The sequence below is a fragment of the Propithecus coquereli genome, unplaced genomic scaffold (genome assembly GCF_000956105.1).
Source record: "Propithecus coquereli isolate 6110/MARCELLA unplaced genomic scaffold, Pcoq_1.0 Scaffold665, whole genome shotgun sequence".
Taxonomy (NCBI): Eukaryota; Metazoa; Chordata; class Mammalia; order Primates; family Indriidae; genus Propithecus; species Propithecus coquereli.
In genome coordinates this window covers 417,552-430,361 of record NW_012152674.1, presented here as the reverse complement: position 1 = coordinate 430,361, position 12,810 = coordinate 417,552, and the positions used below count along the sequence as shown (strand labels likewise).

At 45.0% G+C, this 12,810-nt stretch overlaps 1 protein-coding gene across 1 annotated transcript in view; it reads right to left on the bottom strand.

Annotated features, from left to right (window-relative positions):
- The window catches only part of SLC5A1 (solute carrier family 5 (sodium/glucose cotransporter), member 1), a 61,637-nt gene that overhangs the window by 35,810 nt on the left and 13,017 nt on the right, over positions 1-12,810 (bottom strand). The window contains exons 3-4 of the mRNA XM_012660429.1: positions 1,386-1,490; positions 675-734 (exon numbers count right to left, since the gene is read on the bottom strand). Coding sequence (XP_012515883.1) covers positions 675-734; positions 1,386-1,490 — 165 coding nt within the window. The remainder of the gene's footprint in view (positions 1-674; positions 735-1,385; positions 1,491-12,810) is intronic.

Below are 12,810 nucleotides of genomic sequence, written 5' to 3'. Positions count from 1 at the left end.
TTGTCTCCTGGGACCAGACATGTGTCACCTGCCATCTGTGAGCCTCTAGAAGATGCAGAGTCTGCCCTGTATTTTTTTCCCATATTGCTTCTAGCTCCTAATATATAGACACTCACATGTAGTGGGTGTCCATTAGATCTCATAGGACAGTTGATACTAAAACTGCCCTGTGTACAATTTCAGAGAGGCACAGTTAGGAGATCAAGCATGCATTTAATAGTTGAGTAGTAGCTGCGTGCTTAGCAAACGAGCTGCTGATGTGCGTAAATGACGGGAAAATACAGTTCTTCTATTTCTCAAGCTGCTTCCTTTCTAGGGGCAGAGGCTACAGAAAATTAGTTATATAAGAGCAAATGCATGGCAGTGCAGTATTAAGTACACACCCAGGGGGAGGGGACATGATGCTTCAGAGGGGTGTGAACAGAGTGAGGTTGCTTGGGGAGCTTCCTAGAGGAAAGAGTCATGAGCCTGGACTGGAAAGATTCATCAGACCCAGGCCCAGTGGATCTGTTTAACGCCCCTGCGGGCAGCTGAGAACTTTATAACCTGGGAGCAAAAGCCAACCCACAGGTTTTCTCTGCCATTTATCCCATAAAGCCTCTTCTGCCCTCCAGGAGGACCAAACTCACAGGTATATATCCCTCAGGAAATGGAATAACAGAGTAGATACTCACCCCAGCTTTAATGTAGATGGGGACAAACAACCAGCCCAGCACAACCACGAAAACCAGGGCCTGAAACCAAAACGAGAGGTGGATTTAAACCAGGAGGAAACTTAGCCCATCTCTGCCACCTGAAGGGTCCCTCAGCTGCTGCAGAAAAATCACTCAGCATTTTCTTTCTTTGGCTCTGAGGACACTCGCTAGGGAAACCTTAGAGACTGGAGCAGGCCTTTGCTGCCTGACCGGCCTGTGGAAACAGCAGCTGGGCAATGGTGAAAGGGGAGCCCAGGAGCCTGTCCGCCAACATCACAGCCTGAGCCCCAGCCAGAACGCCAAGTTCACCTTCACCCCTTCCCTGGTTTACAAGGAGTAAAATATCATTTGAAGAGCCATAATAATGATGATGATGATGATAATATAATAATGGAAATCTGGTGGTAATCCTCCAACATGGCTGGAAGGGTACTGGGGCTTTGGCTTTTTAACATCAAGAGGAAAGAGAAGAAATACTTATTGGTATCCGATCAGTGGTGTTCTCATGCTACTCTGGAGGAAGGGGAGCAGGACTCTTGGGACCCTGAAGCCATGCCCCTCCTCTATCTGCACCCTGGGGTGGCCCTGCAAGGTTCCCAAACACCTGGAGCTCCTCGGAGCATAGACTAAACTGGCTGATTGCTAAGGGTCCTTCCCGCTCCAGGGTACCGTCGCTCTGGTCTGACTCACGTTCCATTCAAAGCCCCCCATGGCGATGCCTGAAGCTGCTCCGGTCCCGGCCAGCCCCACAAAGTGGCCACTGCCGATGTTACTAGCAAAGAGAGAGGCTCCAATCTGGAAACACAAAGATAAGGTCAGGTGAGGACTCTGTGCTCGAGCAGGACACTCAGGGTGGGCCGTAGAAAGAAGAGGCATCCGCCAAGAGAAGGATAAGAAAGAGCAGAGTGGGGGCTGGGCACTCCACTGTGCTGGGGTCCCTGAGCACCACTGGCTCAGAAGGGGACGATGGGACCTGGGAAAACAGTAAAAATGAAAAGGAGAGGATTGGGGGAGGACTGTACCCCCAAATCAGATAATCTGCAAGTCTTTTGGGAGCCCAATGCCCAATAGTGAAGAAGACATGGGAAATCCCACAGCCTGTGGGGCCTCCTCCAGAAGTCTGCCTTTGGTCCCCACATCCTCCAGCATGTCTGGAGGCTTAGGGTCTTCTTGCCCAGTACAGGTTCCCAGTAAATATTGACAATTTCCTTGAAAAGAATTATTTACAAGGAAGCCTCTGGGCCTCAGTCACCTTATCAAATAAGGAGGGCTTTGGGGCCAGTGATTTCCAAGTGATTCCTAGCTGTTAAATTATGTGATTCCATGGATACCCAAGTAATTAGAGATGATGCTACTAATAACAATAATAATTCTCTAAATCCACATAGTATTTTTATTTTTCTATTCTACAAACGTCCTAGAGGCCACACAGACGCATGCACAAAACACGGAATTTTTCAAGGATACACGTATGTCTAAACACACAGAAGACAGGTTAGAAGGACATATATTAAATACCCAAGACTGGATGACTGGAAGGGGACTGGATCAGAGGGAGAGCATTCCAACAAAGCAAAGACTTCCTGCTCACGCCTGTAATCCTAGGGCTCTGGGAGGCCGAGGCGGGAGCATCGCTTGAGGCCAGGAGTTCGAGACCAGCCTGAGCAAGAGCAAGATCCCATATCTACAGAAAAATAGAAAAATCAGCCGGGAGTGGTGGTGCACGCCTGTAGTCCCAGCTACTCGGGAAGCTGAGGCAGGAGGATTGCTTGAGCCCAGGAGTTGGAGGTTACAGTGAGCCATGATGACACCACTGCACTCCAGCCTGGGTGACAGAGTGAGACCCTGTTTCAAAAAAAAAAAAAAGTGGGAAAGGCACGTGTGGCTGCATCTAGGTGAACAAAGACAGCAGCTTGGACTAGGGTGGTAGCAGTTGAAACAAAGACAAGTGTAGGGATTGGAAGAATGTGTTAGAAACAAAGTTGATGGGTTAGATGTAGCAAATGAGGGACAGGGTAATCAAGGGTAGACTCCTAGATTTAGGACTTGAGTACCTGGGTGGATGCCATTCATTAAGAAGGGGAAACCAGAGGGAAGCAGGTTGTTTAGAGACATCCACCTCTTTCTGCTGAAAGCTTGGTGGGGTAACAGTCCACTTTTAATCAAAATGTTCCTTCTGCAAGTGACCTACCTGTCCTGAGCCATTATCTTTCCATTTATCACCTCTTGCTTGATCAATTATTAAGCCTAATGCTGTACTGTTAAGGACATAATTACCAGAAATGATTAACTATATTAGATTAATCATAAATTCAATAAGTCCTCTCCAGTACCCATCTCTCAAAGGGGGACATCATACTTAAAGCCATCTCAGGCTGTCCTGAGGTTCCTCCCCCTCAGCATCTGAGAAGGGGTTGGAATGGGGCCAGGAGAGCTTGGGGTACCAGAATGTCCTGGGCTCAGGTTTGGTTCATTTCTTTCAGGGGTACCACCTGGGCCTCATTCTGGACTCAGTCTCTTTACCCCATGACCTGCACTGAATCATTTACCAAAACTCTGACTCTGCCTTCACAGGGTCATGGGCATCTAGCACTTTCTATATGACCCTTGCGCTGCCTGTCACTATCTCTCAACCAGACTATGCAACAGGCTTCTAGAGGATCTCCAGTCTCCCCCTCCTGTCAGTTACACACACACACACACACACACACACACACACACACACACATGGCCAATTACCTCCCCAAAGCGCAACTCTGATCAAATCACTGCTGAATTCAGAGACCCTTCCAGACACCCTAAAGGGCCTGCCAAGCCATCTCCCTGACAGCTCCAGGCTTAAAGACATAGTCATAGGAATTCAGCAAGGTTTCAAGGAGAAGTTTCCTCCAGCGCAAAGGCAGCATGCGTGAGCTTAAAAACTCAAGTTTGACAAAGGACTTTCTAATCATTTTCCCCCAGTGGGATTGTAGTATGCAAGAAAATAATGCCATACACCTAATTGCGAAAAAGTAAAAACTCAGTGTAAAAACTTAGTTAATCTAGGAACAAGCAATGTTGGTAACAAAGACTGAGCTTCCTCTGAGCAAATCAGGGTAACTCTCAGATTGGTTAATAAGAAACTAGATTTGCTAAGGATGGTCTCTTGATATAATCAATTTCTTCCTTGATCGTTTCTTTTTTTTTTTTTTTTTGAGACAGTTCTCACTCTGTCACCCCAGCTAGAGTGCAGTGGCGTCATCATAGCTCATTGCAGCCTCAAACTCCTGGGCTTAAGTGATCCTCCTGCCTCAGCCTCCTGAGTAGCTGAGGTGCCCCACCACCACGCCCAGCTAATTTTTTCTATTTTTTGAACAGAGGGGGTCTCGCTCTTGCTCAGGCTGGTCTAAAACTCCCAACCTCAAGGGATCCGCCTGCCTCAGCCTCCCAAAGTGCTAGGATGACAGGCGTGAGCCACCTTGCCCAGACCCTTCCCTTCTTTATATTATCCACCTGCTTCAGAACTAAATCATTTTTACTTAGGAACAAAGGAATTTTTTTTTACTTCAGTTATTTGCTTCAACTGTCTTATTTTTTACTGGCTGTGTAACTGAAGTGTAATATTGAGGTCTGAATATGAGTATAAATTAGGGGCAAATTTGAAATGATAAACAATAAGGATACTTAAACTGTTACGTTAAAAAAAAAAAACCTCAAGTTCGAATGCTTTGTTGTCCTCTTACTGTCTGGGTGGTCACAATATCTGTGAGCCTCCACCTCCCCTCATATAGGATTGTGGAGGAGTCAGATGAGATTATGGAACAGTAAGGAATGGCATTCAGCTGGCCCTCAATCAGTGTGCCTTCTCTTCCATCTCCTGCTAAGAGGACAATTACTTCACCTTCAAAGACAATTCACAAGAGCTATAATGGACACTGTTATGAACTAAACTGTGTTCTCCCTGAAAAATTCATATGTTGGATCTCCCAGACCCCAATGTGACTGTATTTGGAGATGGGACCTTTAGGGACATAACAAGGTTAAATGAGGTCATAACGATGGGGCTCCAATCCAATAGAATTGCTGTCTTTACAAGAAGAGACACCAGAGATCTCTCTCTTTCTCTCTCTGTCCCCCGACGCACACAGAGAAGAGGCCATATGAGGAGACCTCGAGAAGGCAGCTGCCTACAAGCCAGGAAGAGAGGTCTCACCAGAAATCAACCCTGACAGCACTTTGATCTCGGACTTCTAACTTCCAGAACAGCGAGAAAATTAATTTCTGATGTGTAAGACACCCAGTCTGTGGTATTTTGTTACTGCAGCCGGAGTAGACTAAGCAAGACACCATCGCTTCGTCATCTACGCTCCCCTGCCAGGTTTACACGCTGCCCTCCTCTCCCTGGAGCTCATCAACAATGCTTGCATAGCCTGAGCAAGAGCAAGACCCCGTCTCTACAAAAAATAGAAAAATTAGCCAGGTGTATTCCCAGCTACTCAGGAGGCTGAGGCAGGAGGATCACTTGAGCCCAGGAGTTTGAGGTTACAGTGAGCTATGATGATGCCACTGCACTCCAGCCTGGGAGACAGAGTGAGACCCTGTCTCAAAAAAAAAAAAAAACAAAAACAAAACACAACGCTTTGAACACACTGATTCCCCAAACACTCTGTCTGTCCACTCCTCACCCACGCTCATGCCCATTTGGGAATCATGCCCCATCTCGGGAGTGACCCAGTGACATGAGTCATCATGTCCTTCCCTGTAATTTCCTCCCACATTCCTTCTGAATTCGGGATTTTAGACTTTATCTAACACTTCTCCAGCTTGACTTTGCTTTTCACTAACGTCTTTCCAAGCCCTCCTCCTGCCCTGATGGGGCTCAAAAGTATTTAGATCATTTTCCTGCCGACATGCAAGATGAACCGGATATGACCAAACCCAACAGGTTTGAGAGTGGAATGTCACATCACAGAAGACAAAAAAACTATGTTTTTGACTTTAGGGAATTCATGATCACACTTTACTGCCTAGATTTCCTATCCTAGAAGGTTGGCAGGAGGGGAGATGGAGAAATTACAGAATCGTATTATCTTCCAGAGTTGGTTGGGTCCATAGATGTCACAGCTTGAGTCCTCTCTGCCATACCTCCCAAGCGATGGTCACCTTCTGAATGCATACCTCTGGTGACAGAGAACTCCTCACCTTACAGGAGAGCTGAAACTGTGGTAGGAAAACTCTAATTGTTAAAAAGTCATTCTTTACCTTGAGCTGAAATCTACCCGTCAGTCCCACTTCTGTTCTGATGCCAGAACAAGTCAAATCTTGCTTCCACAAGCCAGCCCTTCCAATATCTGAGGACAGGGGCGGTACCCCCACCCTTAAATATTCTCCAGGCTAAGCCTCCTCTTCTCATGTGTCTGCCCCCGACTGACCCTGGACTTGAATCTCACCATCCTTGTTGCTCTCTGCTGCCCTCAGCCCCACGTCTGTCCCCACGCAGGCTCAGACCTACAGAGGCTATTCTGGACTCGAGCTGTCCAGAGTGAAGCAGGCTCCCTTCTTGACTTCCCATCTGGTTTTAACATCATCTACCCTCATATCTTCTTTTAAAGCTGACACTCGGCCATAGGTCCTTGGCAGTAGAGAGAACCTGGGCTGGTTCCTCTAATTCCCATCACTGAGAATTTGCTTCTACATTATTTGGAACATTTAACAAGAATGGATTTCCTCCCACTGCAATTTAGATTCCTCATAGGACCAATTTGGTTTACTTTAACAAGACAGAGGCTCTACCACTTAAATTTTCTTTCACTTCAATCCCTCCAAAATTTGGCACAAATTTGATGTTTTCCCATGAGCCTTTTCTAAAGAGAAAACTACCTAAACCACAAAGGAAAACATCTGGCAAATCATGTCTCCCTGCAAATTTTTTTTAAGAGGTGGGGTCTCTAAATATCTTCCTCCTCTGATCTCTTCCTCCACGTGTCGTCTGTTCCACTCTCCTGGTAACTGCTTCTGTACAAGTGTGATGCCCCAAATGTCTTCTAGCCCTCAAAGAGCATTTCTGCTTGTACTTGGCACAAGACCTTCCTTGTACATGGCAAGGCTTCAGTAGAGGTCTGCTGAGTAAGTGGTATCAAACCTTTGAAAGCTTCTCTTAGGGAAACCACAGGAGCCACAGTGACCAAACCCCTCAGAGTCCCATTTGATCCCACTGGATGCTTGGAGTGGGGACTCTTCACAGGGACATGTAGAGGACCATCTCCCCTGAGAAAGAGGCAATACCCTGCCAGCCCCCCACAGGGCCCCTGCAGGGCCAGCAGGGCATACTAGAGACTATGAAATGTCTCTCTTATATGTCGACCTGGCGACCTATAAGCTCAGTGTTCATAAGAACAAGGCCACAAGGAAGATCTGACCTTGTGGGTTAGTCCATCGAATAGACATTATTTTTTTAATTTTAAATACTTGGTGTGGGCAAGTACACAGGCTCTTCCATATATTTCTGGTAGAAATGTGAATTGATACGATCTTTCTAGCAAGCAAGTCTGTCGATACATATCAAAATCATTTAAAAGTTCTTCTCCTTCCACTTTATGACCCTATTTTTGGGACTCTATTTTAAGCAAATTATCAGAGATGCAAACAAAGACTTAGACATAAGGATTTCATTAGTATGTTCATAGCCATGCTGTTTACAATAAAGTTGGAAACAACCTAACTGCCCCACAATAGGAAAACAATTGCATAAATTAAGGTTCATCCTTATGATAGAAGATTATGCAGCCATTAAAATTATAGCTTTGAAGAACTTGTTATGACATGAGGAGATGCTCACAAAAAAATGCAATACAAAAAGAACCGTACAAACCTATATACCAAGTGATCCCTAAAATGTTTAAATATATGCATAGGGGTGTGTGTGTGTGTGTGTGTGTGTGTGTGTATTCATAAATAAATCCAAATTTAACAGTGGTTATCTTTGGAAGAGAAAACAATGAGTGCATTTTTTTTTACTTTAATACTTTTCCAATTTTTTCACAATGACTTTGTATGATTTTATAATCAGAACACAACCCTTTAAAACCTTTAAGAATAAAGGACAGCAATTCCAGAGCTGTCTCAGATTCATGGGCAGGGCCTGAGGACTGAGAACAAGGCAGGAAGGTACGTTATGTGTTTGTTTGGGGTGATGTAGAAAAAGACATAAAAATGTCACTGAACACTAACTGCAATTATGATTTGTGTGGCAAGAAATAGAAAATTGACATCTTAACCCAGTTCATAGGATGTTAAAGCTGGAATTACCTTGGAAGCGATTAAATTTCCTTGCTATTTTCAAATGAAAACAAAATTATAGCCCAGAGGAAGAAAGTTTACACATTAATTTCATCTTTACTGCCACACCCTAAGGAAAGTAAAACAGCAAGTGCACACTCGGGACCACTAACCCAGGAGTCAAGCATTGCCCAAGGCAGCAGACAATGAGCTTCATAATCAGAGGCAGCCAAGGATTTTGGAGAAAAGTACCCTGTATCAATAATCATGTTTGAAAACACAATTAAATGACATGAACATCTCCTTCTTTCCCTCTTCCTAAGCACCCTGGGAGCCTTCCAGCCTGGTTCTAATCTTGGCTCTGCCACAACGAACTGTGTGATCTTGAGCCAGTCACTTTACCGCGTTGAGCCTCAGTTTCCTCCACAACAAACCGAGGATAGGAATCCCTTTAGCCTACCCCACAAAGGCGTCCTCAGGCTAAGGTTACAAATGAGAGAAACATTTAAGAAAGTTTTGCATCCTATTCTGAAGAAATACTGATAATGCTCTTACACGGCCCATGTTTTTGCGGAGTGCCCTGAATCTCCTGAAGGTGACAGAGTGGTGGTTTCTCTTTGAGGGTGCAAGATCGTCATTGCTCAAATGGAAAATGCACTCAGCTAATTTCAGGAAATTTCTCCCTTTGTTAATAAACTGAAGACTGCCCAGAATGTCCAGGGCTCTGGAGATGGCCTCCTGCTCCCTGCTCCTGTCCTCCTCTTTAAGGAATATCAGGAGATCCCAGGGTCTCTTCTCCATCCTCTCTCTGGGCTGTGCTAGACACGCCTCCATTGGGATAGCCTCTGACGGTGGTCCTTACACTTCAGCATACATCAGAATACAAGATACACAGTTAAATCTGCATTCCAGATAAATAATGAATGCATTTGTTGTGTTAAGTATGTCCCAAATATTGCATGGGATAGACTTTTTTAAAAGCATTTATTGTTTATCTGAAATTCATATTTAACTGGGCATCCTGTATTTTTATTTGTTAAATCTGGTAACCTTAATCAGAATCACCTTGAGAGCTTGTTTTTGTTGTTTTTTTTAATTACTGGACCCCATCCCCTGAAGTTTCTGATTCAGTAGGTCTGGGTTGGGGCTGGAAAATTTGCATTTCTTTTTTTTTTTTTAATAAAAGCTACCCATGTAACAAAAACATTTGTACCCCCTTAATATTTTGAAATTTTTTTAAAAAATCCTTCACTCTGGGAGGCTGAGATGGGAGGATCACTTGAGCTCAGGAATTTGAGACCAGTCTAAGCAAGAGTGAGACCCCATCTCTACAAAAAACAAAAAAATTAGCTGGGCATCTCGCCTGTAGTCCCCGCTACTCGGAAGGCTGAGGCAGGAGGATCACTTGAGCCCAGAAGTTCGAGGTTGCAGTGAGCTGTGATGATACCATTGCACTCTACCCAGGGTGACTGAGTAAGACTGTCTCAAAAAAAAAAAAAGAAAGAAAGAAAAAAATAAGGTGCAGAAATCCATGTACACTTTATCCAATGTTTTGCAGTGGTAACATTTTGCAAAACTGTAATAAAATATCACAACCAAGATGTTAATATGTCAAAATATAGAATAGTTCAATCTCTGCTCTGTCTCCATTGACAGGGATCCCTCGATCCCTCATGTTACCCTTTCATGGCCACCCTGACACCACCCCAACCCCACCCCACTTTCCCTATCCCTAACCACTGGCAACCATTAATCTTCATTTCTATAATTTTGATATTTCAAGAAAGCAGGCTGGGCGTGGTGGCTCACACTTATAATCCTGGCACTTTGGGAAGCCAAGACAGATGGATCACTTGAGGCTGAGAGTTCAAGACCAGCCTGAGCAACACAGGGGGACCCCAACTCTACAAAAAATGTTTAAAAAGTAGGTGGGCATGGTGGTGCACACCTGTAGTCCCAGCTACTCAGGAGGCTGAGGTGGGAGGATTGCTTAAACCCAGGAGTTGGAGGTTGCAGTGAGTTATGATGATGCCACTGCACTCTAGCCCTGGCAACAGAGCAAGACTCTGTCTCAAAAAAATAAAATAAAATAAAAGGGAGAGAGGAATGGTAACTTTTACAGTGCCTCCTTTGGACCAAGTGTTGGACCATGTACTCCATTCACTTTACCTTATTTAATGTCCCTTAAGGTTGGTATTACTCTCGTCTTCATTTACAGATGAGAAGATTAAAGATCAGAGGAGAGAAGAGACTCGCCCAAGGTCCCACAGCCAAAGGTGACTGAAGTCCCCGGAGCACAGGGAGAAGCCATAGCACCACACTGGCCTCCTCCTTCCTGCCCAGACATTCTCATCTGAACTTCCCTGAAGTGAGGGGCGCAGTGAGGTGAGACCCTCCCACCCACCTCACTGTAAACTCAGGAACAGTGTGTGCCCATCTGTAGCATGTTTTATTTCAGATTTCCCTCTCACCCTCTCAGGAACTGGTCTTTCGATGAACATCTCCCTTAGTGAGCTCTCTTCTTGCAGGGGAAAGTTCTGAAAGGTTTAACCTTTGACCCTTGCCATCTCCCAAGAATCACACTTCCTGCATTGAGACAGAAAATAAGGTGGGGCTCATATATTCCGAATATTTCTGAGACTCTGGTGAATATTTAGACACGGGCCTTGCTCCAGAGTTATCACAATCTCTGTTTGCTCTGTCAGCTCATATCCCCACGGACAATGGTCGTCTTTCATGCATTACCTTCCTGAACAATTCTCCTCACCAGGAGAACCAAAGGGGCAGGAAACTAGGACACCACCATCAACGCTGACATTCTCCCACCAGTTTTTTGTACAACAGACAGATGAGGTCTTCGGTTGGCATTTAGAGGTCAAGAAGGCTGGTGACCCCCCTAATCCAGATGGGCCTAACAACTAACCCAGAGTCCCTCACCGGAAGGGCCTAATCTAAATGCAGTCTCTCTCCCTGACAATGACTCCTTTTCGGTTTCTCAAATACCCCAAGTTCCTTCCTACCCCAGGGCCTTTGGCCATTCTGTTCCTTCTGCTTGGATTGCTCATGCCCCATCAGTCTTCACGTGGCTGGCTCCGTCTGATCCTTTAGGTCTCAGCCTAAATGGCCAATCCTCAGGAAGGCCCTCCCTGACCGCCTATGTAGGTTAAGGAAGACCCTGATCCTTCCCACTCGCCCACCTCCTCTTTGATGCAAATAGATTTCCTACCAAACACTTACCCACTATTCGTAACTTTATACATTCATTGTAAGAACGTGAGTGACACACACACATACACCTGGGTATATTACAGCGCCTAACACAGAATCCGGCACATAGTAGGTCATCAACAAACACATAGTCGTGGAATGAAAGAAAAATAATGCATAAGTGGACAAATACGTAAATGGATGAATGAATTCATAATTTATGGAGGAGGATCTGGAGATGAGATGCAATAACAATAATGACAACAACAATAGCCAACCCTTGGTTAGTACTAACCATATACTGCCCTGGGAGATTTACGTGTATTAACTAATTTAATCCCAGACATATTTCTAGCAGGAATAACCCAAAGACTTTATGTTAGCTGATAGTTTCGGCAATCTTCTGACTCTTCTGAATTCAGCCAACTAGAAATACTGATTATGATTTACTCTTTGCTTTTCTCTGTCTACGGCAATGCTAATCTGTTAGATATGCCAGGAAGGCAGCCAGTGGGAAAGGAGAAGTCAGGACCACAGGTACTAACTAAATGACAGGAACTTGGCTACACATCAGTGCATTGCTGTCTAGAAACACAAAGACCACGTGGGGCAGTGAGTGGCTGTGCATTAATCAGAGAAGCTTCTCAGAGGGGAGACTAAGCCATGAAGCACGGCAGATAAGTGGCTCCACCAAAAAGAGAGAGAGAGAAGGAAGAGGGGAGGTGAATAGAGGGAAGGAAGAGAAGAAGAAAGAGGAGGAGGAGAAGGTAGAGGAAGAAGACAAGGAGAAAGAGTAACAGGAAGGACCAGGTGAGGTGGCTCACGCCTGTAATCCCAGTACTCTGGGAGGCCAAGGCAGGAGGATTGCTTTAGCTCAGGAGTTCGAAACCAGCCTCAGCAAGAGGCTTTTTTAGTCTCTACTAAAAATGGAAAAATTAGCCAGGTGTGGTGGCTGTAGTCCCAGCTACTTGGGAGGCTGAGGCAGGAGGATCACTTGAGCCCAGGAGTTGGAGGTTGCAGTGAGCTACGATGACACCACTGCACTCTAGACCAGGCAACAAGAGCAAAGCTGTCTCAAAAAAAAGAAAGTAACAGGAAGAGGAAAGAAAGGAAGCAGAGGAGGAAGAGAAGAAGAAATAGAAGAAGAGAGGGAACAAGCGTTTGTTCAGGAGCAATGCAGGATCTGCAGGATCCGCCATGATAATCAAAAAAACTCCCACCCAAGGGGAAATCTATACCTATGGGAACTGCCAAGTTTTGCAAAACCTTGACTCAAACTGAGAAAAAAACAAATGGCCTGAGATAGTGACAATCCATGGCCACACCAAACTCTACGAAGGGGTACAACATGAGCTGAAATTAAGTGTTGTAATTAGGGCTTTCTTTTCCAGTTTTACTATCATGAGTCTAAAAAATAACAACTACAAAATGTTTTTCTCTGTGCATAGGAACAGAAATTAGAGGCAGGCTTGACTTAGACCCAGCACCCTCCTAACTTCCTGAAGTATTACCACTGTCTACACTCCGTGGCCCCTGCACCAGAGAGCAGAATTAAATTTAAATGTCTCCACTGGGGAAAAGAATCCTTATTCAATAAATGGTGCTGGGAAAACTGGATAGCCACATGTAGAAGACTGAAGCAGGATCCACA